Source organism: Chamaea fasciata, unplaced genomic scaffold, assembly GCF_029207755.1.
Source record: "Chamaea fasciata isolate MVZ Bird 193981 ecotype frontalis unplaced genomic scaffold, bChaFas1.0.hap1 SCAF_2, whole genome shotgun sequence".
Taxonomy (NCBI): domain Eukaryota; kingdom Metazoa; phylum Chordata; class Aves; order Passeriformes; family Sylviidae; genus Chamaea; species Chamaea fasciata.
The window spans coordinates 25663431-25691054 of record NW_027094087.1 but is presented as its reverse complement, the minus strand read 5'-3'; the positions used below and the strand labels follow the sequence as shown (position 1 = coordinate 25691054).

The window sequence follows — 27624 nt, the reverse complement described above, 5'->3', positions numbered from 1 at the left end:
TTAAACCATTTCATTAACCTCTTCAGTGAAAAAGAAGGTAACATGGATAAACCACCCTTCTCATTGCTAAAGCATCAGAACTGATACTGCCTTTCAGCTCAGTGGGTTGAGTCAGCTTTTGCCTTGTCTGTTTTGTGAGTGTAGAGATTTAACATCTGTGAAGTGTTTTGAGCACAGCAAGTGTCAAGTCCTTTCCTCTGACACTGATCACAAATCCAAAATAGGTGCATTCATGGATAACGTTTCATACTAGCAATAGAGATAGTGCTTGTAAGGGTCCTATAAACCTCCTAAACCTTTTTATTTCAGATGATCTACAATTCTAGTGAAACAAATGCAAGAAGAAAGTGACCAAGTTTTCCCAGTTGCTTTTCAGAAGCAAAGCATACTTGCAGATACGTAAAAGAATGTTAATAGATTAAAAAAAAACCCAAATCCTAAAAACATTCTTGTTTTTCTTATTAGAGTCTTTTCTCCATCAGAAACTTTTTGTATCTTCAAAAGGAGTGCTTTTCCAACATTTTACAGACCTGTTTCTCTGCTCTTCCTTCCCTTTTCCCAGGAGGAGCAGAGGCTTCACTGATCATGTGCCACAACAGCTCCTGATTAATTCTGATAGACAACCAGCAGTTAGCTGGCACATCATCATCATCGCCCTAGGATGAACAATAATCTGCCTCACCATCTGCTCCCAAATTTATTTTTAACCAGCCCCTGCTCCCTCCAGTGCGGAGAGCATGGCAGGAAGGGCAGCCTTCCCCTGGAAGTGCTGTGCTGGGAGGTGGTGTCAGGGGCCAGGGGGGACCGTCCAGTCACACACCCCTGAGCACCACAGTGGATAGGAAACAGATGGATAAAGGCAGCATCCCAGGAAGGAAAAAGGGCTTCTGCACCAGAGGGACTGGCAACTGCCTTTTCTCCTCCAGTAGAGAGAGAATGCCTGCTGGTTCTTCAGTTCCATGGGCAAGTTAGATAAGGTGAAATGAACAGGCCAAGGTGGTGGGAGAACTAGGGGAAAGTGATGGACATGGACCAGTTACTGATGGGAATATGCATGCCTATTTTTTCTGAGGTCCACATAAAATTTCAACATAAAAGCTTTTTTGATCACTTCAGTTCACCTCTGAAAGTTAGAACTATGCAGCGCTCACAGACACTGCCCCAAGTGTGCTGTGCTGCTGTGCCAGGTAGTGTGTGACATCCCTGGTGCAGCACAGACTAGATTCAATCATTTCCCTTGAGAAGGCGCACCAAGATGGCACATCTCATGGAGAAGGTAGCCAGGGGTGGAAGAAAGACATGAGCACAGGCTTGATGAAGGCACAGAACAGTGAGGAGGCTCCTTTTGTAACCGCATGTGATGCCTTAAGTTTTAGCTTTCATATTTTCAGATTTTGTGCTGCCTAGGGGTGTAGTTCTGAGCCTCATATTAAGTGTTAGTAAGCTCTCTTCCCAGAGTAGGTAGACAAAGCAAGTCCTTTTCCTGCTAGAGACCAAGGACAACTTTCAGGCCCAAAAGCATAAACAACTGTGGACTGAAGAGAGGAAACAAGAAGGATAAGACCTCACAACCTGAAGCTGTAACTGGACAATTAAACCCCAATATGCAAATGGACAAAAACTTATAAAAGTGTGAGACCTTGTGACCGGTCATCCATTTTGTGACCATTTTAAGTCCACCTTGGGTGTAGCCCTGGCCAGGCTCCTGTCCTGCCCAAGGTGTATTCTAGAGGCCTTTCAATAAATACCCACTTTATTCACTAGCTCTGTCCAGTCTCTGCTCAGGTCAGCCTCCCTAAGGCATCACATGGCCCTGCTCGCCACCTTCAGGCGCAGAAAGCACAGCCCAGAAGGTGGCAACTGCAGGATCACCGTGCCTGTAACACTGCTCACAAGTGTTGCTGTCACCAGCAAACTGCCTGTAGACAGTATCAGATGTGGGAACTGATATGTTGTAATAGAGAAAAGAAGAAAATCAGGTGGAACCTAAAGCTTTGTACAGCTCGTACGTTTTGTAAATTTAGCTCACAATTTAAAGGGTAGGGCTTATCAATGCTTTAGGAGACGGGATTGCTATTCCATATGGAGAAATGCTGAGAATAAGTATAAAGAAATTCAGCAGAGATTGGTAGAAAATATGGCACTTGGATTAGAGGGAAAATAAAAAACAAGAAAGAAAAAAAGAAAAAGAAAAAGAAAAAAAGAAGAAAAAAAAAGAAAAAAAAGAATAAAAAAAGAAAAAAAGGAAAAAAAAAAGAAAAAAAAAAGAAAAAAAAAAAAAAAAAGAAAAAAAAAAGGAAAAAAAAAAAGTAAGGGGGGTGACCAGAAGGGGGCAATTGTTTCGGCAGCACACTGCAAAGAACCTCAGGTTTATAACAGAGGACAAAGCCAGGAACCAATATTGTTGTGCTGCAAGCAAAGTAAGAGAAAATCTGGCTGCTGTGTATATTAATAACTACGTCGTGCATGACTATGACTGTTACTCTCCACAGTATGTTACCCTGCTTTATTCTTCCCTACGAAAATCTCCTCATCAGAAACCAGGTGCAGCTTCAGATTCCATACTGGAAGATAGGGACCAACTGTAAAAATTCCAAAAGAACAAAAATGACACGGCTTAAAACACGTTACATTAGGGAAAAATTGGAAAGACAGACTTGTTTAGTTTTAAGAAGGTGGTGGTAGAAAACAGTAAATTTTGGGTATTGCAGTAACGAAAACAGTGACAAACTGTTCTTTCATTTCACACATACATAAAAGATTACTCACAGCTTTAATTCGGGGTAAAAAACCCCTTTAGGTTAGGGTATTATGAAAAACTGAGTATAAGCAGCCTGGAATATGCTAGCCATGGAGGTTAAATTTACCCTGCTTCAAAGAAGGATGACGATATGGCTATCTCTTCTACCCCTGCACTGTATCTGAAAATAACCTTCAGCATATTCGGAAATGCAGATACTTTTACTGTATACTCATTCCCTATTTTCTATCTACTTTTCCAAGCAGAAACGCACAATGTTTTTAAAGCCACAAACATAAAACTGACAACCAAGTATGAAAAATTAAAATAGAACTTCCCTCCCACCACTGAGGGCTGTTTAATAAACCAAATTGTTAACAACACCTTTCCTTGGAAAATTTGTTTTTGCATCATCATTCTGGTTCATGAATGCTGTATCTTTTGTTTTAGCCTTTCTCCTGTAGATTTTAATCAACAGATTGCCAGTTCTAGACTATGTTTTTCCACTATGTTTATGCTAGAAGCCAGTGAGCAGGGTCACAGTAATTGAAAGGCACCAGAAAGCACACCCCCCTCTGGAGGCCTGTATGATTATCCATTCTCCTTTGCCTTCTTGTTAGTTCCAATAACTGATATTTTAATCAATACCCCACAGAGCCTGAATGCCTTTCTTGCTGGGACTGTAGCAAACACTTGCACCAGCGCCTTACACATGGACTGACAGACCATCTGCTAACCTGTTCAAGTGAAAGTCCCAGCTGTGTGCTTTAGGTTAACAGGTTATTTTATGTCTGACTTGGCACTGAACATCTCTTGATGCTCTTGTCCTGTTTTCTCAGTCTCCAACACATGCAGGCTGAAAGAAGAGTAAAAGACTGCAGGTTGATTCCTATGACAAATTCTTGATCCTCACATTTCTTTTCTCTTGCTATTAGCACACCCCTTACAAGGTATGCTGCGAGGCACACACTCACCCTTTGAGAGACTGGATAGAGTGAACTTGCTGATTTCAAAGCTGGAAGGGAGCTTAATCCAACTTGAATTCATTTAAGTGACAACCACTAAAACCCCAAACCAGTGACATGCTTGATCCTTCACACTTTAAAGCATTTTCAGGGGCCAAGACAAAAAAGTACACGAGGAATTTTGCTTTTGTACTTGAAACAATGTACAGAATCTGAGCCAAGATATTTGTGACCTGTTTGCTACTCACGGTTTTAGCAAATCAAAATATAAAGCACACCCAAATAATGACTAGCACGAAAACTATCCTAAGTGATAGAGTTTGGTTTCACAAACAAGAAGTTTTATTAATGAAGTTTTCTTGAAGAAAATCAAACCCTGTTATTTTTGTAGGAAAGCTCAATGTCTCTCCTGAATTGTACTGTTCTACACAGAAGCTTAATATACACCAGACCATATGTGAGCTTAGCTTCACCTCATGCCAGTTTAATTGGTGCTCCAGAGTCACAGAATGAAACTGGCATTCCTACGGTGCATGTGACAGGTAGAAAGAACTTCCACTGAACCTAGGACACTTAAAACCAGAGAAGAACATTGGGGCTACTGGTCTGCAGGGCTCCCTTCACTGGCAGCAGAGAGAGGGATGTCCCATTTACAGTTTTCTTCTGCCTCAAGTGTCCATGTCTGCCCTCTAAATGCCTAAAATTGAGAAGATTAATACCTTGTCTAGTGTCAGTGGCCATGCTTGGGAAGACTCTCTTTCTCCCATTTATTGAATTGTATTACTGGAACATTTTCTAATGTTCTGCAAATACATTTTTTTAAACAAAACCATTGTTGGCGCTAATTGTGGCTTCCTCCCAAAGTCTTCAAAAGAATACAACAGTTATCTGCATCAGTTTCCTGAGCTGCATCTTACTTCTATTTTAGCAGAATTAACTAATGAATAGTGCCACTCTAAATATCATATTCTGCAACACAGAAAGGCAGATGAAAGGTTCTACATTTTCAGACAGTGGCATCAGAAAGAAAACAACCATATCCCAGCCTTTCAGGTTTTCTCTGAGGATGATAATTTAAAGTCTGAACTCAGTGTCTCCTTCTAGGTTTGTCACCAAGTTATTTCCAATTAGGAACACATCATACACCTACCCATGCAATTTATTTACATTTATATATACTTTCACAAGACCTCACTGTAACACTGTCAATTATTGCTATCAGAGAAGAACATTACTGACACAATTACCAGTTCTTTTTAATGAACTAATTTAGCTGCCAATAGTGCCAGTATATTTTAACATTATACATGAAAGAGCAGCTTACTGCAAGCATACACTATCTGATACAGCATACAAGGCAGCAAACTCATTTGCAGAAAATAATATATTGCATTTCTTCTGAGAAGAAAGGGCATATGCAGATTGTGTCAAATGCTTATGCACAGAAGAAATAAAGTTGTGAATCTATCTTAACAATGCAAATTTTCTGATTTTTTTAATATCAGTGTTTCACTCCTCTTAAACCCAAGCCAGAAAACTCCATTTAGGTGTTTCACATTCATCACTGCAGTAACTTCTAGAGTCCGATGTCAGTAGACTTCCAACTCTGCCTTGCATCCTGAATAAATCTTTGAATGTATACATTTTTGAAAAACCTAGGAAACAGTATTCTGAGTATTTCTCTATTCCTGTATTACACACTTTTTTGCAGAGCACGTTTCCATCAAAAATTATCTTCCCACACAGATAAGTATCTTCCCTTATTTACACAATCCGAGATCCTATCACTTTTGCTGGCTTTTCTTTTTAACAAAAAGCTCCAACTTTCCTAAATATTTCCAAAATAATTTTGCCTCACTCACAACAACCTGAGGAAGGAAGCAATTTGTCCTAGTGCCATTTGAACACACAGGGATGTTTTGCCTTAGAGCTATGACAAGGTAAGGTAACAGAGAATAAAAACAAAAGCAAAACCTCAAACCACATAACCTTGCTCAGCTGCAACCTGCAGCGTTAAGAAGAGAAGAGTTTTTAATGGGAAGCAGGCACAAAAGCAATCACTTGTTATCACTGCAATCCCAAACTGGAAGAGTCTCAATTCTCCTTGGGCAGAAGATGAAGAACAGCACTACAAAGGTAGTGGGATCCTCTTCCGTGTGCTCCAAGGACTACCTTTCAGCTAGTTCATCATGTAAGAGTCACAGCAATCCTTTTTATCTGATGCACGTCCAAAGGGATGCACAGAAACACGTGAGACAGGTTAAAGAGGCCAGAGAAATCTCAATTTCACAACAGCGTATTCAGTGCATATAAAGAGTTTACTTCAGGGTCAAGGAAAGCCAGACAAAAGATTCCAGTGGAAGGAAAAAGAAAGATTCAGATTTTTGACAAAAGCAGTCAGCAGGAGATCAAGCTGCTTTATTAAAATCCATGCAACTCTTCTCAAGAGCACAAAACACTGCCTTTCAAATTTATAAACAAACCCAGAGTCTGATTTAAGCCTCAAATAACAAAATCGTAATGCTCTGGACTAAAAAAAATAAGGATTAAAAAAAAAAAGATCCTGACAGGAGCAAGCAACTGGAAGTTGTCTTAGGAAGAGAAAAGAGGAAATCTGAAGCTCCAGACCACTTCTTTGACTGCACACCCCATTGGTAAAAAAACATTTGAGCAAACAATAAGAATATTTACTCATAAATTATACATGTAGTACTGCAATAATACGCTATATATTATAAAGCATACACAAAAATAGAATTAGGAACAAGATAAAGATGAAAAACTGGTTTAGAAGATTTTTGTTGATGTTACAAAAAATATTTTCTCAGTATTCCTCCCACCCTGATGGATTGTTTAACATGCATTGCACTTTAGAGACTGCTGCAGATGGCCTTTTCTCCTCCTTCCTACTTCCAAGGACATTATCTAATCTCTTGCAGCTCAGTGAGGAATAGCATTTACCTTGGGTTAATGCAGAGAAAAATAACAACGATGATGGCAGTGATCCAGTGACTGGAATTCAGGATTGGGGAAGGATGGAGGACAGCTGAGACTCAGCCCATTTTTTAGGGGTTACACTCCCTGACACATTCAGGAAAACTGGATATTGGTGGAGGCTAAAGCATAGAAGAGAGTTTACTCATAGGGAGGGAACTGATCACATATGAGCTATTAGAGAAGGAAAAAAAGTAAGCCAAAGTTTAAGTTTTAGAGAAGGATAATGAGATAAGATAAAGGATAATGAGAAAAACAGGAAGCAATCTGTTTTGGTTGGGAGAAGAGACGATCTTCAACTGTTCTGGATGCTTATCAGCAAACTAAAGAAACGTTGTCCAGAACAATTAATTCCAACAAGATTGCACACCTGGTGGAAAACACCACTTTTTGAAAAAAAAAATCATTGCTTCCTGTTAGCCTTAGAGGGCATTTCAAGAGTCTATCCTGGCTCACTTCAATTTCATACTTTCTCCTAAAGATTTTGAATGTAGACTCTTAGGTGCATATGCTATATACTAACAAGACAAAATTGGAAAAGGTGACAAATCCTCAGTAGAAGACATAACTGCCATGAAAAACTGTCTTTATGAATTACATAAACTGTAATTGTCAACAAGATGATGTTTAGTAAAGTCCAAAGCATCCATTTATTTTTCCATTATTTTTTCCATACCTGCACTTTGCTTTCTATACTGCCTACAGATGATGGCTGTGAGCCTTATAAAGGCACCTTTGGATCGGCAGAATAGGTATAAAAACAATATCCCCTAACAGCATTTAGACGCTGCAATATCAGGGCACCTACAAAGACTGATGCACACCATCCAAGTGAGTGCCTATGCCTGCAACTATGTCACACAGGATATTCTCAAACAAAATAACTTCTGACTAAGAGATCAATTCCAAGTTTTAACTGCTGTAACCTGAAAAGGCATATCATAAATTATATTAAAGGATTTTGCATCACAGCTGACAGCAGACCTTACATGAAGAGTCATCACAAGCTGAGGAATCAATGTTTTGACACCATGAAATTGTATAGCATACTTGTAAGCAAACACTGCCATTACATTAAAGAAAGTGACTTTATATAGCCTTAATAAAAAAAATCAGTAAATACATACTAAAAAAAATTTATTGCACAAATTCTGATGCAGGCAGTGATCTGAGAAGAAAACAAACGACAACTACAGAAATTAATTCTCAGATTTCCAAACCCGATTTCCTGTCTTTCAGCATTCAGCAGCTTACAGGGTCTTAATGCTCTTTCAAAACTGATTATAAACAAACATACGGACATTAATTGCAAATCTTTGAGCCCTCACTGGGAGTTTCAAAGAGCAGGCCCGCTGTGCTGTTTACTTGCATTTGCTTTCCCTCTTCTTAAGCACACACTCATGCTTGGTGCCACAAGTGCTTCCATCAGAGCAAGCAGAATTGGCACAACTCCAAGGAAAATTGCCATCTTGCTACAAGAAATGCACCAGAGTTGACAGAAGTGAGCTAATGAAATAAAATTCAAATAAAAAGGGGTTAAGAGAAGTAAGCTCTTATTCCTTTCCTTTACAGGGGCAAGACCAGCAGTGCTCCAATGATCTTGAATCTGAGATATAACTCATTACCTGTACTCTGAAGAGGGAGAAGCAAGGTATAAATGATTGATTTAACAAGGTAACCAAGTCTCTTTCAATCCAAGAGAGCAGCGAAAGACAGAAGAACCTCAGAGATTTGTAAACATTTGTTTATCATTTTGTCATCCTGCTAAATATAAAGATAAAATTTCAGAACAGTGCTGAGCACCAGCAGAGACTTGTTGGTATTTATGAGGTATTGGTCCTACTCACGTGGGACACAGAAGCTCGGAGTCGCACAGAATTGGAGTCCTGCAAAAAATACTTGGTACAAAAAATTCTGCCTCAAAAACTGTCAGCCTAACCAGGCAAAACAAGCAAGCGTGAGGAAAAAGTGTTATACATTTCTTATTTGGAAGACAGAGAACCTAAGTAAGAAGTGATACAGCCAAGTAGGGATGCGATAGAAGGGGGATCTCTGGAGCTCATGCCCAGTTTATGCTGTGGTATCTAAACAACACAGTCACTCAGGGAGCATTTAGGAGGGGCTAAAAGCTGCAGATGATGGAGACAGGTCAAACTCAGGCTCAGTCACATCTTCTCTGGTTCCACAACTCTATCTGTTTTCCCTACACTAGACTGTAACCACTGCAGTCTTGAGAACACACAGGGCAGCAGATCCTTAACACTCAATTGCTGAATGAGTACTACAGATTCCGATGAAGACCAAGATTATGTTTTGGAAGCAAATACTAAGCTGCTGAGACGCACAGCAGCCTTCATTGCCTGAGAGCAGCAAGTTCCTGTCAGCTTTGCAATTTACTGCTTTTGTGGGTCATTAACTTCCAGCTGCAGGCAGATTAAGATAAATCACCAAAGCATTTACCAGTGGCAAGACCCTTGGACAAGACGGGGGACCACAGGCAGGGCTGAGGAACTCCATCCTCAACAAAAACGTTCCAGTCTAGACACCCAATGTTCGGTTATCACAGAAAAACATTTGGGTGATAGTAAGCAGCTCAACTGTGTCTTGAGAACACACAGATTTCCTTGAGTTAAAATCTTTAAAATGCAAAAAAAGGATCTAGTCAAGCACATAACCAGCCCAAGGTTTTAGCTGATAGAGCATCACATACAGCAGGTGAGAATTATTGCCACTTCCTCCATCAGCTTCTCTGACACTCTTAAGATTTTTACACAGACATGCAGATCAGCCAATTTAATTACAGCTCCTACCGTCTTCTCATACGAAAAGAATGTTGAGTTTTGTTTGTTTTTAAAATTGATGCAGTCTGTTGCCAACAACAATCATATATTCACGTGATCTTGTTCACAAAGCAGGAAGAACCACAGAGACTGCCACCTCCCCATTTCAGCTTGAGTAAAGATTCACAAATCACCTAATTCTTTGTCTTTTATGGTCAAGTTACATCCTTGTCCTATCCTCACACTTTTTAGGCTTCAGGGTAGATAAGCATAGCCCTTTTAAATCAGTTTCAGCAGCTCACTGCAATTATTATGGAAATTAAAAAGGTATCTCTTCTTTCAACTCGACTGAATTACATTCAGAAATTGCTAATCTCTTTGCAACCTAAAACTACAGTATGCAAGTATTCCCACAATCACAGACATTAGGAGTTTATATACTCCAGTCATGCAGTAAAACTACTAAAGGCATTTATCTGCTTGTCGACAGGATTGTTTTCAGAAGCAGTGTAGTTTAACTCTTTTCCCCAGCCTGAAGTCAGCAAACTGGATCATACTGTTTCAGACTAATAGCAAAGGGAATCCAGGAAAGACAGCGTGCCTTAGCTCCACCTGTAAGCACAACCAAAGAACCTGATTATTACTAGGCACTAGTGTTAACTCATGTGAAGTCCCCAAGAACAAACAAGAAAGTAAGAACAAAACTATTAAACAGCCCAAGAGGAAGAAAAATTTTGACTGTGAAGAGAAAAAATGCTTCCATGATGCAATTTTAGACTGGCATTTTCAGAACAGTTTTGGATTATTGAGCTTTTTCCTGTTCTGTCAAAGCAGCAGCCTGTTTCCTTCTGACACCCAGATTTCTTTTAATCATTGAAGACAGGATGCTGTGCTCTGATGAAATGCCCTTCCTGGCCATCCCTGGTAGAGAGAATTAAAAGCCTTGCCAATCCTTTTGAAGTGCAAATCTTCACCAAGTAGGTTTCATACCTCTTGTTATTGTTGCCTCTCTCAGAAGAGCACAGTGAGGTGGAACACTGAACACTGGACTGTTTATGTACCTTCTAAAATGATTCTTGCCTTGTACTTGAGATCCCATGATCTCTGTCTGCACTTCCACTCTCCTTTTTCTGCATTCCCAAATCTCACATTGTTCAAGCAAAAAAACCCTGGTAACTCTACATTGCAAAAAAGCTCATTCCTCAAGTGGCAGCATCGCTTACCTGAACGTGGGTCAACAGATTTTTTTTCTTCAAGCTCCATGCCTGACCTGCAGTGTCCCCTGGAAGACACATAACAATACAGGATGGGCACACTTGAGCCCGCAGCTTGTACCCTGACAGCACTTTGGGAGAAAACACACCCACAGCTGTATCACTCTGATCTTAAACTGAAAGCCAAAAAGACACCAGCTTTTTCTCTGGCCAAGAACCAAGTACAGCAATACAAAGACAGTCCAGGGGCCCAGTCAGCAGTTTAAAATACATTTCTCTAGAGCACTGTACAGGATACAAGTTAATAAGCTCTGCCAGGGGGCCACAGCAGGTTATCAGTGGAGAATGAGGCATGCAAGGTGCTCTAAGGGCAAAGCAGCGCTGTAACTCAGCTGTGAAACAGCAACTTGATCACAGATTGCAATGTGTATATGGAACTGGCCCTATGTGTGTTCATTTCTTGACCATACTTTAGGCAGTAAACTCCAGAAAATTTAAGACATCAACCAAATTTCCTTCCGCATTTCACAACAACATTAACTTACACTTCATGCTAGTTTCCCCTTCCTGATGAGCTGGATTTGCAATTAGAGAAGGGGAACAATTTAACCTTTAATTTAAAAAAAAAAAAAGCAGCACATTAAGAACAACTTTATATTATCTAGGGGAACACCACGTTGCTCATTCATCTCAGCGTGCAGATCATTTTTAGCTCAACTAAATTAAAATTACTGTAACACAATTTTTAAGCAAAGACATTTCTCTTGAAAAGGTAAATTAAACATTCGAAAATTGGACTGCATGAGACACACATCAAATTATTGGTAATTCAGATGATTTAATATGTATTCACTATAAACTGGAAGAGAGGAATCCTTTCCTCCTCTCCAGAAGCTACTTCTGCTCCAGCTCATATGCACAACCTCAGCAGCTCTGAGCTGACAGAGTTCTTCCTTTGGTCCTACTGTGGATAAATTAAGCCAGATACTAAGCCAAGAAAAACACAACTGGACAGAGGGACTATCCAAGGAAGCCCAGTGAGAACCACAGATAGGTATTTTTTCTTTCAGTCAAGAGGACTTCACCAATGTACCAACTATATAGCCAACATACTGCACCCTTGAATTGTATCCAACAACAGAGAGACGGCAACACAAGTTGCAGGAATCTCCATAACCTCTTGATCTGATTTACAGATGCCCATGCCCAAAAGAGTAACACCCTTTGCAGATGATATTACCAAGGATGCAGTTTCAAAAGAACATGTCACTGGAATAAAAGAAAGGAATGCTGCAGTTCAGCTTTCATCACTATAAATGGCTTAGCAATATTCAAAGATTTTACAGAGATCTTCTTGCTGCAATCTATTTCAATTTGCAAAGCTAAGAGAAGTTAAACTGATAACCTTTTCTTGAAGGGCAATTACTTCTTGTACTTCAAATAATAAAATGCCCATTGCAGATTTAAAAAAAAAAAAAAAAAAAAGGCATCAATACTGTAAGTCAGGGCATGCATTTATCAGATAGATTTCTTAATCTAAGAGACACAGCATTCCAGCCAGAGGTCAGTGTGAAATACAGGGAAGTGACCCTGCACTCTACTGGTCTAGTCAGCATTCTACTGCCAGAGGAGGCAGCAGCTTATCCTCTTGGCTGATGTTCTGTACAGCACAGGTTCCAGCCCTACCTTCACCTACTTCTCCATCAAGCTGAGACATCCATGGTTACAGCAGCTGGTTATTTTCCAGACAGGGTGCTCAACCCACAGGGAATGGGTTCAAGTTACAGATGCAACCTTTAAGTCACTCTACAGAGTATTCTTACTTTGAGGAAAACATGCATTAATTCTGATATGTTTTTCTCAGTTTTCCTTTCCCTGTGGCTCCCAGCCTTATCAAGCTGAAGCAGAGTGAAGCTGACAGGAATACTCTTGGAGATTTTGCCAGGAATTTGAATAGAAGTAGAAAAACTAAGCAGAGCATGGACACTTTTCTTCTGCTGGTGGTTGCCAAAAGCTCTCAGTGGCAGCACAGTCAAACAAAATGTGCTTGTAGAGTCAAGGAAAATCACACTGATGGGTTTTCATGCACTTGGAAAGCTAACAATGATAACAAAACCACATAACTTCACAGAACACGAAGTTGTTCAAAGCAAAACTGTTCTGAATCCTTTCTTTTTCAAGGGAAGTTTTACTATGCCTATTTACATTAAGACTTGCCAAGTCCTCATTTTAGCTGGTTAAAAGCTGTAAATTGTTTTAGTAGTAGCATCATCTAGCACATACATGGCACCACATGGCAGACAAAGCTATCCAGAATGTCTGAAAATCACTGAACTCAAAGGACAAGAAACAACAGCATCAAGATCAAACAGGACTGGCTACATTGTGTGAATATACAGAATGAATAGCTCCATGTGATTTATTTTTTTCTAGTGGCTGAAAGGGACAGAATACAGATGTATTAGAAATGGACATAAGAGCTCCCCAAGAAAGGGTAAGGCAAAAAAGCAGGGAAAAGAGGAAGCATAATAAAAAATTAACAAAATAGATAGGACAGGCTCAAAAGCAATTTGAATCAGGTGAGGAAGTTTTGAAGCTAACGTAGAACTTGCCTGAGGAAGTGGGAATTCAAAAAAAGATGAAAAGACAGATGCGTTCTGAGCAGCTCACTGGGGATGAAGTGAGGAGCTGAGCATTCAGGAGAAAAAGCAGTAGCCCCAGCACACAAGACCAAAGCAAAAAAATGAAGGACTAGTCAAATTTCTAATCCCAGAAACAGGGCTCAAACCATACAAGTGCCCAGCTGCACACACGCTGCCTGAATGTGATATTAAGTGCTTTGTGACAGGTACAGAAAACGAGTCTCTGAATGCGGTATGTGCAATTCTCTTAGGAAGTACACAAAGGACATGTGAGACATTAAGACAAGTGGGTTAAAATTATATTCAAGGTGTTGTCTTTCCTTCTATAAAACTGATATTGTCACCTTCAATTTGTTCTTCCCAAATTAAATTTCTTATCAGTACACAGAATAAGAAAGGCATCCAGATACACAGTATGTTACCATTACAGTGCATTTTATGGAAACAGCAAGACATCCCCACAAAATCATTCACCAAACCAAGAGCAAATTGTGGGAGGATGAAGAGCAGACAAGTAATTAACTGCTGTGATTTCCAAAAGCAACAAAATACTTCAGTGATTGCAACTGGGATTAAGAACATCCCAACAAGCATCACCTTTCTGATTCACATTACCCACCTGTCTTCCATCCTTTTCTTTCCACTACACGTTATCTAACTAAACATTATGGTGAGGACACAATGCATAGATGGACATGAGAGATCAACTGTAATTACAATGTACCAGTAACGTCAATATTTTTCCTCACAGCAACAGAAGTGAAAGAATCACAAGACTGGGTAAAAATTACATTGCAAAGGTGGAAGAAAGCAGTGGAAAAACTGCTTCATCTAGCCTTACACTTTCTAACATCAAATTCACTTGCTGTACTGGTAAGTATCCTAATACAGTTTGGTATTTAGAATACCTAAGGGAATCCAGGGCTGAATACCAGTGTGAGGCACTGCAGAATCTCATTTCTGCCACTCCTTCACTTCCACCTCACTCTCCCTTTTGCATTTTCTAGTCACATACTTTCTTTCACACTGACCTTGAATTTGACAGAACTCCAACACTACAGTAGATTTACAAATACGATTAGGGGTATGAGAATAGGATACATTAGAGACCTTCTCCAGCCAGATCCAATTAATCACGCTACAGAAACACACATCCATGAACATAATTTCCAGCGCTGTGACATTCCATAGATGAAGCAAGCCAAGCCCATCTGTAGAGAGAAAACACAGAGCCCTCTACCGGGTGAGAGCCGCAGCTCCTGCTGTCCTTCCCCCGCGCTCCACTGAACGCACGTGGGCGGGTTTAATTCTCCAAGCATCCCGTCCACAAAATGGTATCGAGTTGTTCAGACTGATCTGCAATTCAAGGGATTGGCCTGCAGAACTCAAACTTCTGCAGTTTCTACATCTAAAAGCACAGAGAAGTACATTCTTCCTACAGGTTTAAGGGACTAATGTAACCTCCTATCTCTAGGTAAAACAGGAAAACCCAGTGCTCCCTTATGCCAGCGTCCATTGTCAGCCCAGGTCTGGCAGTAGACCGAGGTCAGCAGTGTTATTGGCTTCACACATCTCACAGATGGCTTTTCCTACTGCTCCTCAACTAAACTCTTTCCTTGCACACCCCCTGCCTCAAGAGACAGCCCGTATCTTGTTCAGGGGAATAGCTGAAACTTTCCACCTGCATAAGGCTTCATCACAGCAGCTGCAAACTATTGTTCACGTGCAGAATGAAATACCAGAGTACGGTCAGGCAGCAGATGTAGGCACAAGGGAAAGGCAAGGATCAGGTGCTTATGCTAGGATATTCCAGGAAAACAACCATCTCTTTCCGCCATCAGTCCTCCTATCTGGAAAACAGAGCTAGAAGTAACACTCTTCATTCATCAGCACTATTGTTTTCCCTCCTGTAGATCACAAAACACAAAAGTGACTGCTCAGTCTGTAACAATCCAGTCTGCACCAATTCCTATCCACAGGCAAACTCTTGAATCAGAAAGTTCTTCTAAGGTTTTTTGCTACAAGTTTCCATTGCAAACTATTGCACAATAAAATCATGCTGTGCTCACCCTCTTTGCCTCTAAAACCAGGGGTTACTGATATTGCCTCTTTGGAGGCAACAGTAAAAACACCATTGAGGAGAAAGTGGGACAGCTGGAGATCTGTTCAAGCTCCTCATGTGGAACAGATGGGGCTACAACTCCTGACCTGGGCATGCCATGCTCAGAGTTAACAGGCACTCACTGCTCATACAACTCAAGCAACTCCTTCAACACAGCACGCACGTCTTTTCACTTTTCAGAAGATTTCCTTGTGAGTTGAAGCAGCAGAAAAACTCCAGGTTTTGGCATCATCTTGACTTTCACGGTCTCACATTCTGTCCTTGAACTTCCTTCAAGTACAGGTAAGAGTTGTTCAACCTCTGACAGCATACAAAGTTTCTGGAGCTTTTTTAGGTTGAGACATTTTATGGCAGAAAAAAGGATGGAGAAAAAAAAATCTTATAATGCTTTTAAAAACAGAGAGAACACACTCTCAAAGCAACACTTCAACTATTCAAAATCTATATTTAAAATTACTTGAGTGACAAACATGCTACTCTGTTCAAAATATTTTTTCCAAGTTAACTGAACAGTAGTCAAAGCACATCTGTACCAACATGCCCTGTAAATACACCCTTCTCATTATCAATTACTTTCTCTCACCAGACTTGTGTCTACCCTCCAAAACCATCAATAATCACATTTTCTGATGGAAAAAATAAACACTTTGGTTTATTTCAACACTATTCACAGATGGAGTAAAGAACAGAGCCAAAAGAGAGCTACTTGACCCTTAAGAAATAAAGGCCTGCCAAATCCAAGAGGTAGACACAGATGCTGTGGTAAAAATTAAAGACATGTACAGATCCAAATTATGAACAGGCTCTTCATCAGCACTCTTAATTCACAAATTCCAGTAAAATGACCACAGTCATGGAGTAGTTCTGGAAACCTCTTCACCCTCACTAATAAGGAAGGGTAAGAGCAACTCTCCCAATTCTACAATTGCTCAGAGCTTGCATTTGAGTTGTAGATAGGAAAGAGGAAAGCAAAGCAGAAGAAAACACGGGACATCTAAATCACACCCATCTCTGAATGACAAGGACAAAAAGCAGGCAGTGAAAGAGGGTATCTTTTAACAAAAAACCCTAAATTTAAGTGCAGCTTGGTCCAGACTGGTGCAGAGGATGTCCTACCATGGATTAACAGATTTTGGCCCTGAAGGCCTTTTAATTCACAAAGTTTTATCAACATAGCCACAGTCTAAGAGCAGCTCAGGTCAGCTGTGACTGAAGCTATGTGGCTTTCAGCTACCCTTCAGCAGTTGTACTGCCACAAGTTTCCATGAGTGGGAGAGGTTTATCTTTAGCACTGACAGGAGCTAAAGACATTCTTGGAAAAGGATGGCTCTTCACTGTCTAATAAACCTTGTTTCTCTGCATGCCTTGACCTCATGAGCTTCCTCTGCGAAAGATCATGGGGTCTCTCAGGTTTTTTCTAATACAGAATTCCAGAGCAGCAGGAAACATGTAGACAACACATTCTACTGCAATATAAAGCAGACATACAACAGTATCATGGTGCACTATCTAGATGAAGCTATCATTGCCTTAAAAATAATATCAAGAGAAACAGAATATACATAAATTCTAGGCAGGTATGTTCTTACTGAAAGTAAGTGGAGGTAAACCAACAACCTGTGGACACGGCCGGTGCCTGCAGTGCAGGCAGACCCTTGGTTGACCTTATCAGTTCCAGGAGCACAGGCCTTGGTATCAAAGCCAAATCCCAGCACTATTATTTTCAGCACCTCTTCGACAGGCAGCTCTTTGCTCTCAGAACTCACCGCCCACAGAGGCTGGGAGGCAATGGCCCCAGGCCTTTGCTAAGTGCTACAGGTCCCCTTGGGATCAGTGTCTCACACTCCCCACTGCGTGTGTTCTCTGCACAGGTCCTCTACTCTCTCCTTCCAATGCAACCAGCAAAAGCACCATTTCTCTTTAGCCCAACACACACAGCCATAGCCACCACAGACGATCATTAACTGTGGAGGGCACATAGAGTTCCTACACTCAGTGGTGAGCACAGAAATTCTGCGCTGGCACTGCTGGTTTGGTGCTCCACAAGGAAGCAATTTCTATTCAGCGAGCTGCGCTGGATTTCATCAACAACTGTGACTTGACTTAGTGGATTCTGCTTCTTTACTGCTAAGTAACATCTTCATGGTTGCTCAAGTAAAAGGTGTTTCACAGTTTTTTCACTTTGGAGGCAGGAAAAAGGGAAAATGATAGGCTGAACATTTCTTGGGTGTTTGCACTTGGCAGATTAAACATCAGAAACCCCAGATGAAAAGCTTCAGTGTCGCTAAACAGTCAAATTTACAGTTTCTCATTATGTTAACTGACACAAAACATCATACTTCAATGTACGCAAGAGGTCTCCTGACTTTTGTCCTCTTACTTTTCTGAAAAAGTAAAACCAGGACAGAGAATTGAAAAGGAAAAAATTAAAAAGTAAATTAACACCTAACCCCCCTGCCTTCCCCCCAAAATAATCCCAGATTAGACCTGCAAAACAGAATCTCATCAGGTGCAGGTGTTCCTCCTTTTATTCCCTGGCACAGAACCACAAAGTAGACAATGACACCCAAGAAAGACTCTCATTTCATATGCATGAGACAGATACACACTTCCACTGAGACTTCTACATGAATAAGAATCTTGTTTACTCCCAACCGCAGACAAGTCCGTAATTAATTTCTTTTAACTTTGGTGAGACTGCCTTGCACCGGGAAACAAGGTAGTGCAGTATAATGCACTAGGCTAGAGAATATTAAACAGTAACACTTCTTGCATGACCAACTAAAATCATCTCTATATACACCCTCCCTGCAAACCACCTGGACATCTTACAGTTTACCGGCAAGACCAGGTTATACTGAAAAGCCATCAGCTTCCAACAAGGACAGATTGCCTTATTCACCCTTGAGTGTGACTGCAATAAGACTTCCATCTCTCTGCTGCTCATCACTCAAAAGCATTTCTCCAAGGTTGCTATTTGTCTGTATACACTACTTTTGTATTTTGCTCAAGCATTTCCCACCTGCAGAAACAGTGCCTGCTAGCTCTGTCTCCTTAAAATCCAGCACTCTGAGCCACAGGAGACAGCAAGAGCACTCTGTTAGCTGCACCCTTACCTGTCCTGGGGTCAAACAGCTGGTTGGCCTCAAGATCTGTGAAGGTGCTGAAGCAGATGGGGCACTTGAAGGAAGCGCGGTTGGTGGAGTCCCTCTCGTCGGTCTCGATCCTGCGGCGCATGTGGTCCAGCTTGTACTTGACCACGTTGACGAGCAGGCGGTAGTTGATGAAGTAATAGTTGTGCCGCGTGGTTTTACCATCGGGAGCCGTCTCGACCCTCATCCTGCACTTGATGAACTTGTCACCCTTGAGAGTGTTGAGGACAGCCCTCAGCTGCTTCCTGTCAAACTTGAGCAGCTCCAGCATGTCCTCCTCCTTCACGCAGGGGTTCCTGATGAGGATGTCCAGAGCCAAGGCGTGCTCGATCCCGTAAAAGCCACGCACCACATACTTGGCGAGGCGTTTGAGAGCTGCTGGCACCTCAGTGAGGACATCTGGGTCAGTCATAGCAGGTTCAGATGGTGAGCCTCATGTACACTGCAACGAAAAAAAGGCAGATGGATTCTTAGCTAGTCTTCTAATTTCCAAAGTTTTATCTATCTCACTTAGACATAAAAAAAGGATGGGGTGTGTTGCAAGAGCGCATGAAAGAACGACACTCACCCATCAGGTTGAGGGCGAGAAAAGAAGGGCTCTTATTTTGGGAATTTCAACTTACCTAGTTTTTGGGATTTGGTCAAGGATTGGGGGACAAGAGGAACATCCCTCTGACCCCAGTGGTCAAACCAGCAGTCCATCACAGAGAGGAATGCAAAAACAATCTACTTTGTTTATGTTAAAATCCTAAGAACTTCAATACAAGAATGTAAAACAATCAAAAAGTTGAAAATCAGGGCGACAGGGGTGTTTTCAATTTCCCTTTCCTAAGCCTTGCACTGTGTCCTTAGGTGTCAATAATGCTACAGACAAAGGAAATGATACCTCTCATTCAAAGCAAAATGATGTAAAAATTTTTTAAAAGCACACAAGAAATTAGTACCAAAACATACAGCAGATTTCATTTGTATTTAGTCAGAGCCACCACAGGTAGAGTAAGAAAGCTGTCTTGAAGCTGAGCTCCAGAAGACAGCTTTGGGACAGCTGAGACCTGTAAATTAGGAAAAGCAGAAAATGGCTACAGCAAGAAAGGCCCTAAGACAGCCCAAGAGTGGAGTCTGAGGGCCTCAGCTGACATCACCTGATCCCACTGTAAGCAGCCCTGTCTGGTTTAACACCTCAGCCATCCCTGGGCAGGGATGCACTATGAGGACAGCTTGCTGTACAGGCTGGTATGCATTCAAGCAAAAGCTCCCAGCTGCACCATGAGAACAGAGACGTGCTCATAAACAGACCTCAGTCAACTCTCTGCAGCGTGAAAACCATTAGCACTATCATCTCCTACACCACAAACTGCTTCAGCCTTGTTCTTACAAGAGCAAATAGGTCCTTACAAAGGATTGGACCTTCATTTAAAGTCCTACATCCAGGCCTTAAAAGCCCATGAATAATATAGCATAATAAATAAAGCAAAAATCAAGACATGCCAAATATGAAGTGATGATGTGTTCAAAAAAGAAGAAAGTATTCCATGAAGTATCCTTTGAGTTACTTTCCACCACTTACCAGGCTGTCTGTGACAAGACAATAATTTGTAAGTACTCTATTTTCACTTCACTTGTCTTCACCATAACATCAAGTGGCACAAATGGTCATGACTATTAAAAGCTCCTGTGACATACATGGCAACATATGTAAGATCACACGGCAAGGAATTCCTCACATTGTCACCCCTGCCAGATTTAGCTCACAGACAACAGCAGTGATTCAAGGGAAGAACAAAGTATTAGAGGTGCTTTTGAAATACCCATTCAGAAGGCTGCACTTCCAGGTGACATTAAATAACACTCAGAATTATCTTTTTCAGTATGAGTTTTCTATGCTAGTTTAGGACATGAGTAACCATTTCTTAAGCAAAAGGTTCCTTTACCTGAAGAATACCCCCCTCACCCTGATTTGTTTTTTTCATAATTTCTATGCAATTTTTACCTGTGAACTAATATATTACATTGCAAGACTCTGCCAATCTCAATTTTCACTTCCATTCTTGTATATATATCTCCCCAGTAATCAAGCTTATCAAATAAAGCAAGAAGTGACAGCAGAAAAAAGGATCTGGATGATCCTATCCTAGGGTATCCAATTTTTTTTCATCACTATTATAAAACCTGTGATAGATCTTTTCACAAACACCATTACACAACTTTTGTCCACTCCCCACACTAAGACATCCCTCTGAGATCACCAACTTTGTATTTAACCAAGCAGCTGCTGATTCCCTTCCATCAGCTGAGACTTCTCAAAAATCTGTCATCATTTATCACAGTAGCCTGCTTGGCTATTTTTTTTTTTTTCTTATGAGAAACAGTGTCCTTTCAAAAAAGTGTAGCATTACCCACTCCTCTTCCAGCCTTACCCTCTGCTGCCACTGAGGAGGGATGTTCCTCTCAAGGGTTATGGCCACTACCACTGCAAAGCAATTAGGCTGTGGAATGTGAAGCTTCACAGTTAAGTAAATTATGATCATCCTGTCTTTTCTGCCTCTTGGATAAGAAAAACACCACTTTCACGTTTTTCTTTTAAAACACTTCCCTGCTTGAGCTTTTCTTTTCCTCTAACTTAGGGCCAAATGGTATTCACAGTGCTCAAACTGAAATTAACTGAATGACATTTGTTGACTGCTGGTGCGCAGGCTGAGAATAGCTCACAGCAAACAATGCCTGGATGTCCAGCTACAGCTTCCCTTTAAGGAAATTCAATTAAAACACATCCATCACACCACGAATTAACCATGAAACAAGTACTTCTGGAGTCAGCCAGCTTGCTCTTTCGTGCCAGAGACACAGTGATTTATCTCACACAAAGGAGAGCTTTATAGAGCTTTGCATTGAAGGCAAGAGGGTTAGCAATAAGTGATGCCCCATCAAGAGTTAGCCATGCAGTATTCTGGAATCTCTAAGTCAGACCAAATCTAAATACTGTCACAGGATATTGTCTTTAAAGATCAGCGTCATTCTCTTGGTATTTTTTCAGTCTTTCAGCCACTTAAAGCTAAATCTTGGTTTTGACTGCATCTGTCAGCAACATACTGACACTATAAAACAACGTCAATGCAGAAGCTGGAGGGAAGCCTTGATTTATTCAAATTGATTAAATCTTATTCAGAGTTAAAGCACAGTAAAGAATAAATGCAAAGATCAATATTAAATAAAACCTGGCACCCCAGGAGAGTTAAAAAGTCAAATTTTTAAAGTCAAAAGCTTGTTAAGTGCTGATCTGAAGAGCAGACAACCTTCTCTCCTCAACAATCCACCTTCCCTAAAACTTCCTTGCAGAAAAACTTGGTGATGCAACTTGCAGGGGCACAGTGACCTTCAGACATCAGTTGAAATAAAAAAAAAAAAAAAAAGGAGAAAAGTGCTTTTAAATAAGCACATCTCACTCTGGACACCTCATCTGAGAGCTGATGGAAAGCACTTTCTCTGCATTGATAAGACAGCTGCAGATTCCCACAGACACTTCCAAAACAGGTTTAAAGTACAATTTGCTGAATAATGCACTCAAACAGCTTAAACACAGACCTACAAGGGACCAATAAATAAAACCAACTCTAAGAGTTTTCAGCAACAGCCAGGGATTTAATAATATTTCTTAGTGTCAATCACTAGAAAAATATTCTTTTTCATCTAGTGGGACTAGTTTTAACACCATTTCTTCTACTCTGCTGGAGATTTTGAGTAATGTCCAAATCTTCTGTGTCCTCAGGGCATCTCAACTGGGATACTGTTTTCTTCCAGGCAGGGATATATGGAAATACAAGCATTCAGAAATCACAAGAAACAATTCTTTCCTGTTACCCTCAACTTCAAAAAGTCGATTAACACACTTTAAGTTCCAAATCCTGCAGAAGACAGTTTCTGGGTGAAACATACAACTGACTAGTGCCAGCTTTGAGGGAAAAAAAAAAAAGAAAAAAGGAAAAAGGAAAAAGGAAAAAGGAAAAAGAAAAAAGAAAAAAGAAAAAAGAAAAAAGAAAAAAGAAAAAAGAAAAAAGAAAAAAGAAAAAAGAAAAAAGAAAAAAGAAAAAAGAAAAAAGAAAAAAGAAAAAAGAAAAAAGAAAAAAGAAAAAAGAAAAAAGAAAAAAGAAAAAAGAAAAAAGAAAAAAGAAAAAAGAAAAAAGAAAAAAGAAAAAAGAAAAAAAAAGAAAGAAAAAAGGAAAAAGGAAAAAGGAAAAAAAGAAAAAAAGAAAAAAGAAAAACAAACAAACAAACAAAAGGCAAGTGCATACCACTGACAGAGCTCACCAGACCAGGCTGATGTCTGGTCCATGAAGAATCCAAGGTTTTTAATCCCTAAACAGCAAGTTCTTACCATCTTTCACCAGGCAAAAAAGACTCTGATTCAGTTCACAAAACTCAAACCCAGAAGATTTTACCAATATAGCCTTTAGCAATGATTTCACCTTCCCCTGAAGCAGTAAGTCAAACCTGAATTAATTACATGTGCAAAGAAATACGATAACACCTTTTAACAAGGTTTTAATGGACGTGCATCTGTTTCATAATAATGTCTGAACTGAGCTTAATAATTTATGAACATCAAGGAACATTTTCAGGGAAAAAAAAATACAACGGCCAAGATACTCAGCTATACCAGTAAGCACCCACAGCATCAATAATAAGGTACACTGGACAGCATCATACTCAGAAACAGCCAAAAGAAGAATTTCCAAATTTAAACAAGGACTTTATTAAAAGAGACAGTTGGTGGGGAACTGTTCTGGGTAATTACACTAATGCAATCCAGTATTATGGGTAGAGGAGGAAAGCAGACCTGTCTGTGTTAACACAGTAGGACAGCAAACTTAAATACACATCTGTTGGGTTTTTAAAATTGCTGTAATTGAAAGAATTAATACTGATGTGTCTATAAAAGGCAACACTGGAAAAAGAGACTTACAGTTACAGAACACAATCAGATCTGCTGGGTGGAGAAAATCAGGGGACCTTCTGCAAGATTGTGCCTAAGGTTGAGTAAAAATGTATGAGGCCTTCAGCATAACCAGAGGTGCCAGAAAGGATGTCAGGGGGAGGACAAGTGACTGCAAAAACCCTTCTGTATGAGGGGATCAAAGACAACAGAGAAGGCAGAAACTGAACTGAGCCAACACCTCCACTTTCAGGTCTTTCCTGATGCAACATCAAAGCAACTGAACTCTTCTTCTCCACAAACAACAATTTGAAGAGTTTTCAATTTCAATGAACTCTAAGAGGAATTGTATTCATGAAGTTAAATCTGATTTTCTTCCTGCTTTTCCTGACTAAAACTGAGACAAAAAGTGCTAGAAGGGTTATAACCTAGAAACCACAATGTAGATGAAAATAGTACTAGAAAATATGAAAACCTGCATCAGCCAGTGAATTGATATGAACTTTTATCCAATACTACAAGTGTAGATCATCGTGTTTCAACATGTAACTTTTGAGACTTACATTAATTTGACCCAGAAAATTAAATGGTCTCCCTGTTCATATAATTGACAGAGGATTTTTAAACGTAGGATCTTAAAAAAGGGCAGACTGCTCTTCAGACTCATATGGATATACAAAGCTTTTGTAACATCCCAGATCTCCTTTGGAGAAAAACTTGGGAGTTGCAGGTTTGGCTGTGAACCTAGGCTATCAGATACATTGTTAACACTTGCGTAGGTGCTTCCTATTTTTTCCCCACATTTATTTAGTTAGTGCTCTTTTCCACTAAATCTTTGAAACCAGCTTTTGCTGATTTGATTGGAAAATGTTTCTGCAAGCTTCTGACAAAAGATATTTAAGGAAGAGGAAAAAAAGTTACTTGCTTACACCACTGACTTAGTTTCTTGAGGTGAAATCAAAACCAGGTTATAATAAGAGAATCCCCTCACCCATAAATGTGGCAGGTACAACAGGATTCCCGGAGCCAGTGCCTGCCATACCCTGCTCCAGCTGTCACTTGCAAACATCACATCCCAGTTTTGTAGTCCCTCACTCTAACCAGATGTAAAATTCTGCCTTTCAGAAGATGATGAGGTTAAGCTAAGGGAAGCAATCCTGAATCTTCCTGAGAACGAGAAGGCATAAATTTCAGAACTGCAGTGGGAAAACATGCCATCAAGATCTTCAACGTCTGTACAATGTGACCTCAGACACTACTCATCCTTGCCAGAAAAGGGCACAGAATCTTCCACTTTCAAATCTTGCTTTTACTTGCATTTCTCTGTAGTGAGCCCAGAACTGCCTTTATCCCACATCAGTTGCAAAATAAAGTCTTCTGACATTTTATCAAGAGCTTACTGAGTTTCATTCCCTGGAGAGTTCATGAACACTCCTGCTCAGCCTTCCTCCTGCACTACATCTTGATAAAAAACAGTGTATTTTCATTGCAAGACCTGCCTTGAAGTATGAGAGCATAAAAGAACAATGTGCTTTCACTGAAATCCCATCTTCTGGTTGGCTTTCCACAGGCTGAAACCAGGAGGCCACAGGTATCAAAGGGTTTTCTCCACTCAGGGTGAGAAGTTGCGCTGCAGCTGCACACAGAAAGGATGAGGGGCCTGGCTGAAATGAGGGTGTTTCTCCCTAATTTCACGAGTGAAAACACACGGAGCCACATGTAACAAGGCCACAAGGTTTGACCACACCAGGCAGAAACTGAACAATGCAGGCTCAGGGTGTAATTCTCAATCACTTTTATCATCCCAACCCAACACAAACAATAGCAAGGTGCCAGGAAATTAAAGGACCACCTGTGTGCACGTACGCAAATGGAAGAAATTTCCTATTGTGGCCTAAGTCAAAAATTACACCCTCCCTCCCCTTAGGAAGTCTTTATTTTCCTTCCTTGCCTTTAGCCACAAGCCCCACCTTTCTGTCTTAATCCTGGCAGTACACTATTCACATGGCAACGTGAATCAAGTTGATAAAAAGTGAAAAACTAACATGCCAAAATAAAAAGGTGGGACATTTCAGAGGACAAAGGGGAGAAGTTTGAGAATTGAATCATTCATGTTACCAGACTAGAGCCAACACAAAACAGAGAAAAGAATGCGTGGCTCAGGATGTAGATGAGTGGGGAGCTATCCCCAGCATGGTGGCAAAATTGACCTAACTGAAATGTGAGGCCACTGGGAAACTTCAATTATGGATACCAGAACCTCTCACAATTTACACTCTGACGTGAACCTACCAGGAGGACAGATGTTATCCTGGAGACGTGTGAGCACTGACCCTCACACAATGGAGTTGTAAACTTTTGGGGGTTTGTTTAAAGGGAAGAAAGTAAGATCATTTCTCTCACTTATCAAGCCTAGGATGTCATGATTACAACAAAGCACGGCGGGCTTAACCCCAGTGCTCCCTTCCACTTTTCTGACAGCAAAAAAAGCAATAATTGCTTTTCACAATATGGATTCAATAAGACTTGGAACACCACATTTTTCATTGTGATAGATGATGTAAGCAATATTGCCCTTTGGAAATCCAGAAAGACAACGAAAAATTATGGGAAGTATTGGGTTCAGTACAGTTTTAGTGCATCAGACTGCAAGCAAGTGGGTATATACTGTGGACATAAGCAATAAAGAAACAAAGAAACTAAGTAACAAGACACCAGATTAGCTTTAATTAACATAGTTTCTTGTTTAGAAAAAGCCCCTAAAGCACCCTGTGAGAAGGTGAGCTGTGTGTCACAGGAAGAGGAAGGCAGAAATGCAATTCCCATCAAGCCTCATTCCTGCCAGAAAGGCATGTGCTCCTCTCCCAGGCACATGGCTCTGCCTTCTCAGCACCATCCTGTACACCCAAATGATCACTCAAAGATAGAAAAGCACTTTTTTGGTTTTTTTTCCTTTTTGCTATGTTTTTCAACAGTTTCGTGAGCTGGTGGTGAACTCTTGGCGAGCAACAGAACCAGCAGCAAGAGAGGATGCCACTGCGCTGGAAAAGATGAAAGAAAAAACCCCACCTTTTGGGGATGAAAAATATGAAGCTACCTAGACTTCATGAAAATGCACCTTAGCTGTGCACGGCTGAACACCCTTTTCAGAATGCTGACCTTCCCTGTTCACTCTGAGCCGCTTGCAATGGCCCAAGCCCGACAGCTGGAGCCATGTAACAACAGCCCGGTGCCACTGTGAGATGTGGTGTTCGCCTCTCAGGGAACCAGCACGCTCCCAAGGCCAGAAGAAATGTATATACACAAAAAAACCAACCAAACAAAAAAACCCCAAACCACAAAACAACCAAAAAGAATAAGGAAAAAAAAAACAAACCCACAAACCTCACCTTGCTGACCTGGGAAACTGAATAGTTACAGCGCTGGCTGGTCGGCTCAAACCTGGCAAACAGGAATGAGCTCGCTTTGCCCGCCAGCCACTCCTCAGATGCCCATAGCCTGCATCTCCCTTCAAATTCCACACTACACAGACTCCCCGGACTGTAATAGCAGACTAAGCCTTGACGGGAGAATCCCTGTGCCGTCTGCACAGCTTCCCATTCCCTACCCACTACTGTGTGCTGAGGTTGAAACATCCAACTGTGTGTAGGTTTCCGTAGGACAAGAGGAGGCCAGCAATACCTCTTAAAAAGAGGAAAAAAAAAAAAAAAAAAAAAAAAAGACAAAACGAAACAAAGAAGAAGCCTCAACACCAACACCGCAGGAGGAACGGCGAACAGTGGGAAGGAGCCAAGGCGGGGAAGGGGCCCAGGCGGGCACACGGTGCGGGGAGCACGGGTCCCGCGGGCCGCTCTGCGGCACCCAAGCGCCGGGCCGGGGGCTCCGCGGGCCGCAGGCACCACCCCGCTCCCCGGGGCCGGCACTGACCTGGCGCCGCTTCCAGCTCTTCCCGGCTCCGGGCGGCGCTTCCAGCGGCCCCGCCACCCGCGTCACCGCCGCGCGCTCCTCTGCCGTCACCGCCCCGCCCGCGCCTGCGCCGCACCGCCCCCTCCCGCCCCGCCGCCCGGAGCGACAGGGAGACCAGC

The 27624-nt window shown here is 41.1% G+C and overlaps 1 protein-coding gene across 1 annotated transcript in view; it reads right to left on the bottom strand.

Annotated features, from left to right (window-relative positions):
- The window catches only part of GTF2E1 (general transcription factor IIE subunit 1), a 48970-nt gene extending 21418 nt beyond the window's left edge, over positions 1-27552 (bottom strand). The window contains exons 1-2 of the mRNA XM_066175314.1: positions 27467-27552; positions 18574-19051 (exon numbers count right to left, since the gene is read on the bottom strand). Coding sequence (XP_066031411.1) covers positions 18574-19021 — 448 coding nt within the window. The 5' untranslated portion in view covers positions 19022-19051; positions 27467-27552. The remainder of the gene's footprint in view (positions 1-18573; positions 19052-27466) is intronic.
- Positions 27553-27624: the final 72 nt, after the last annotated feature.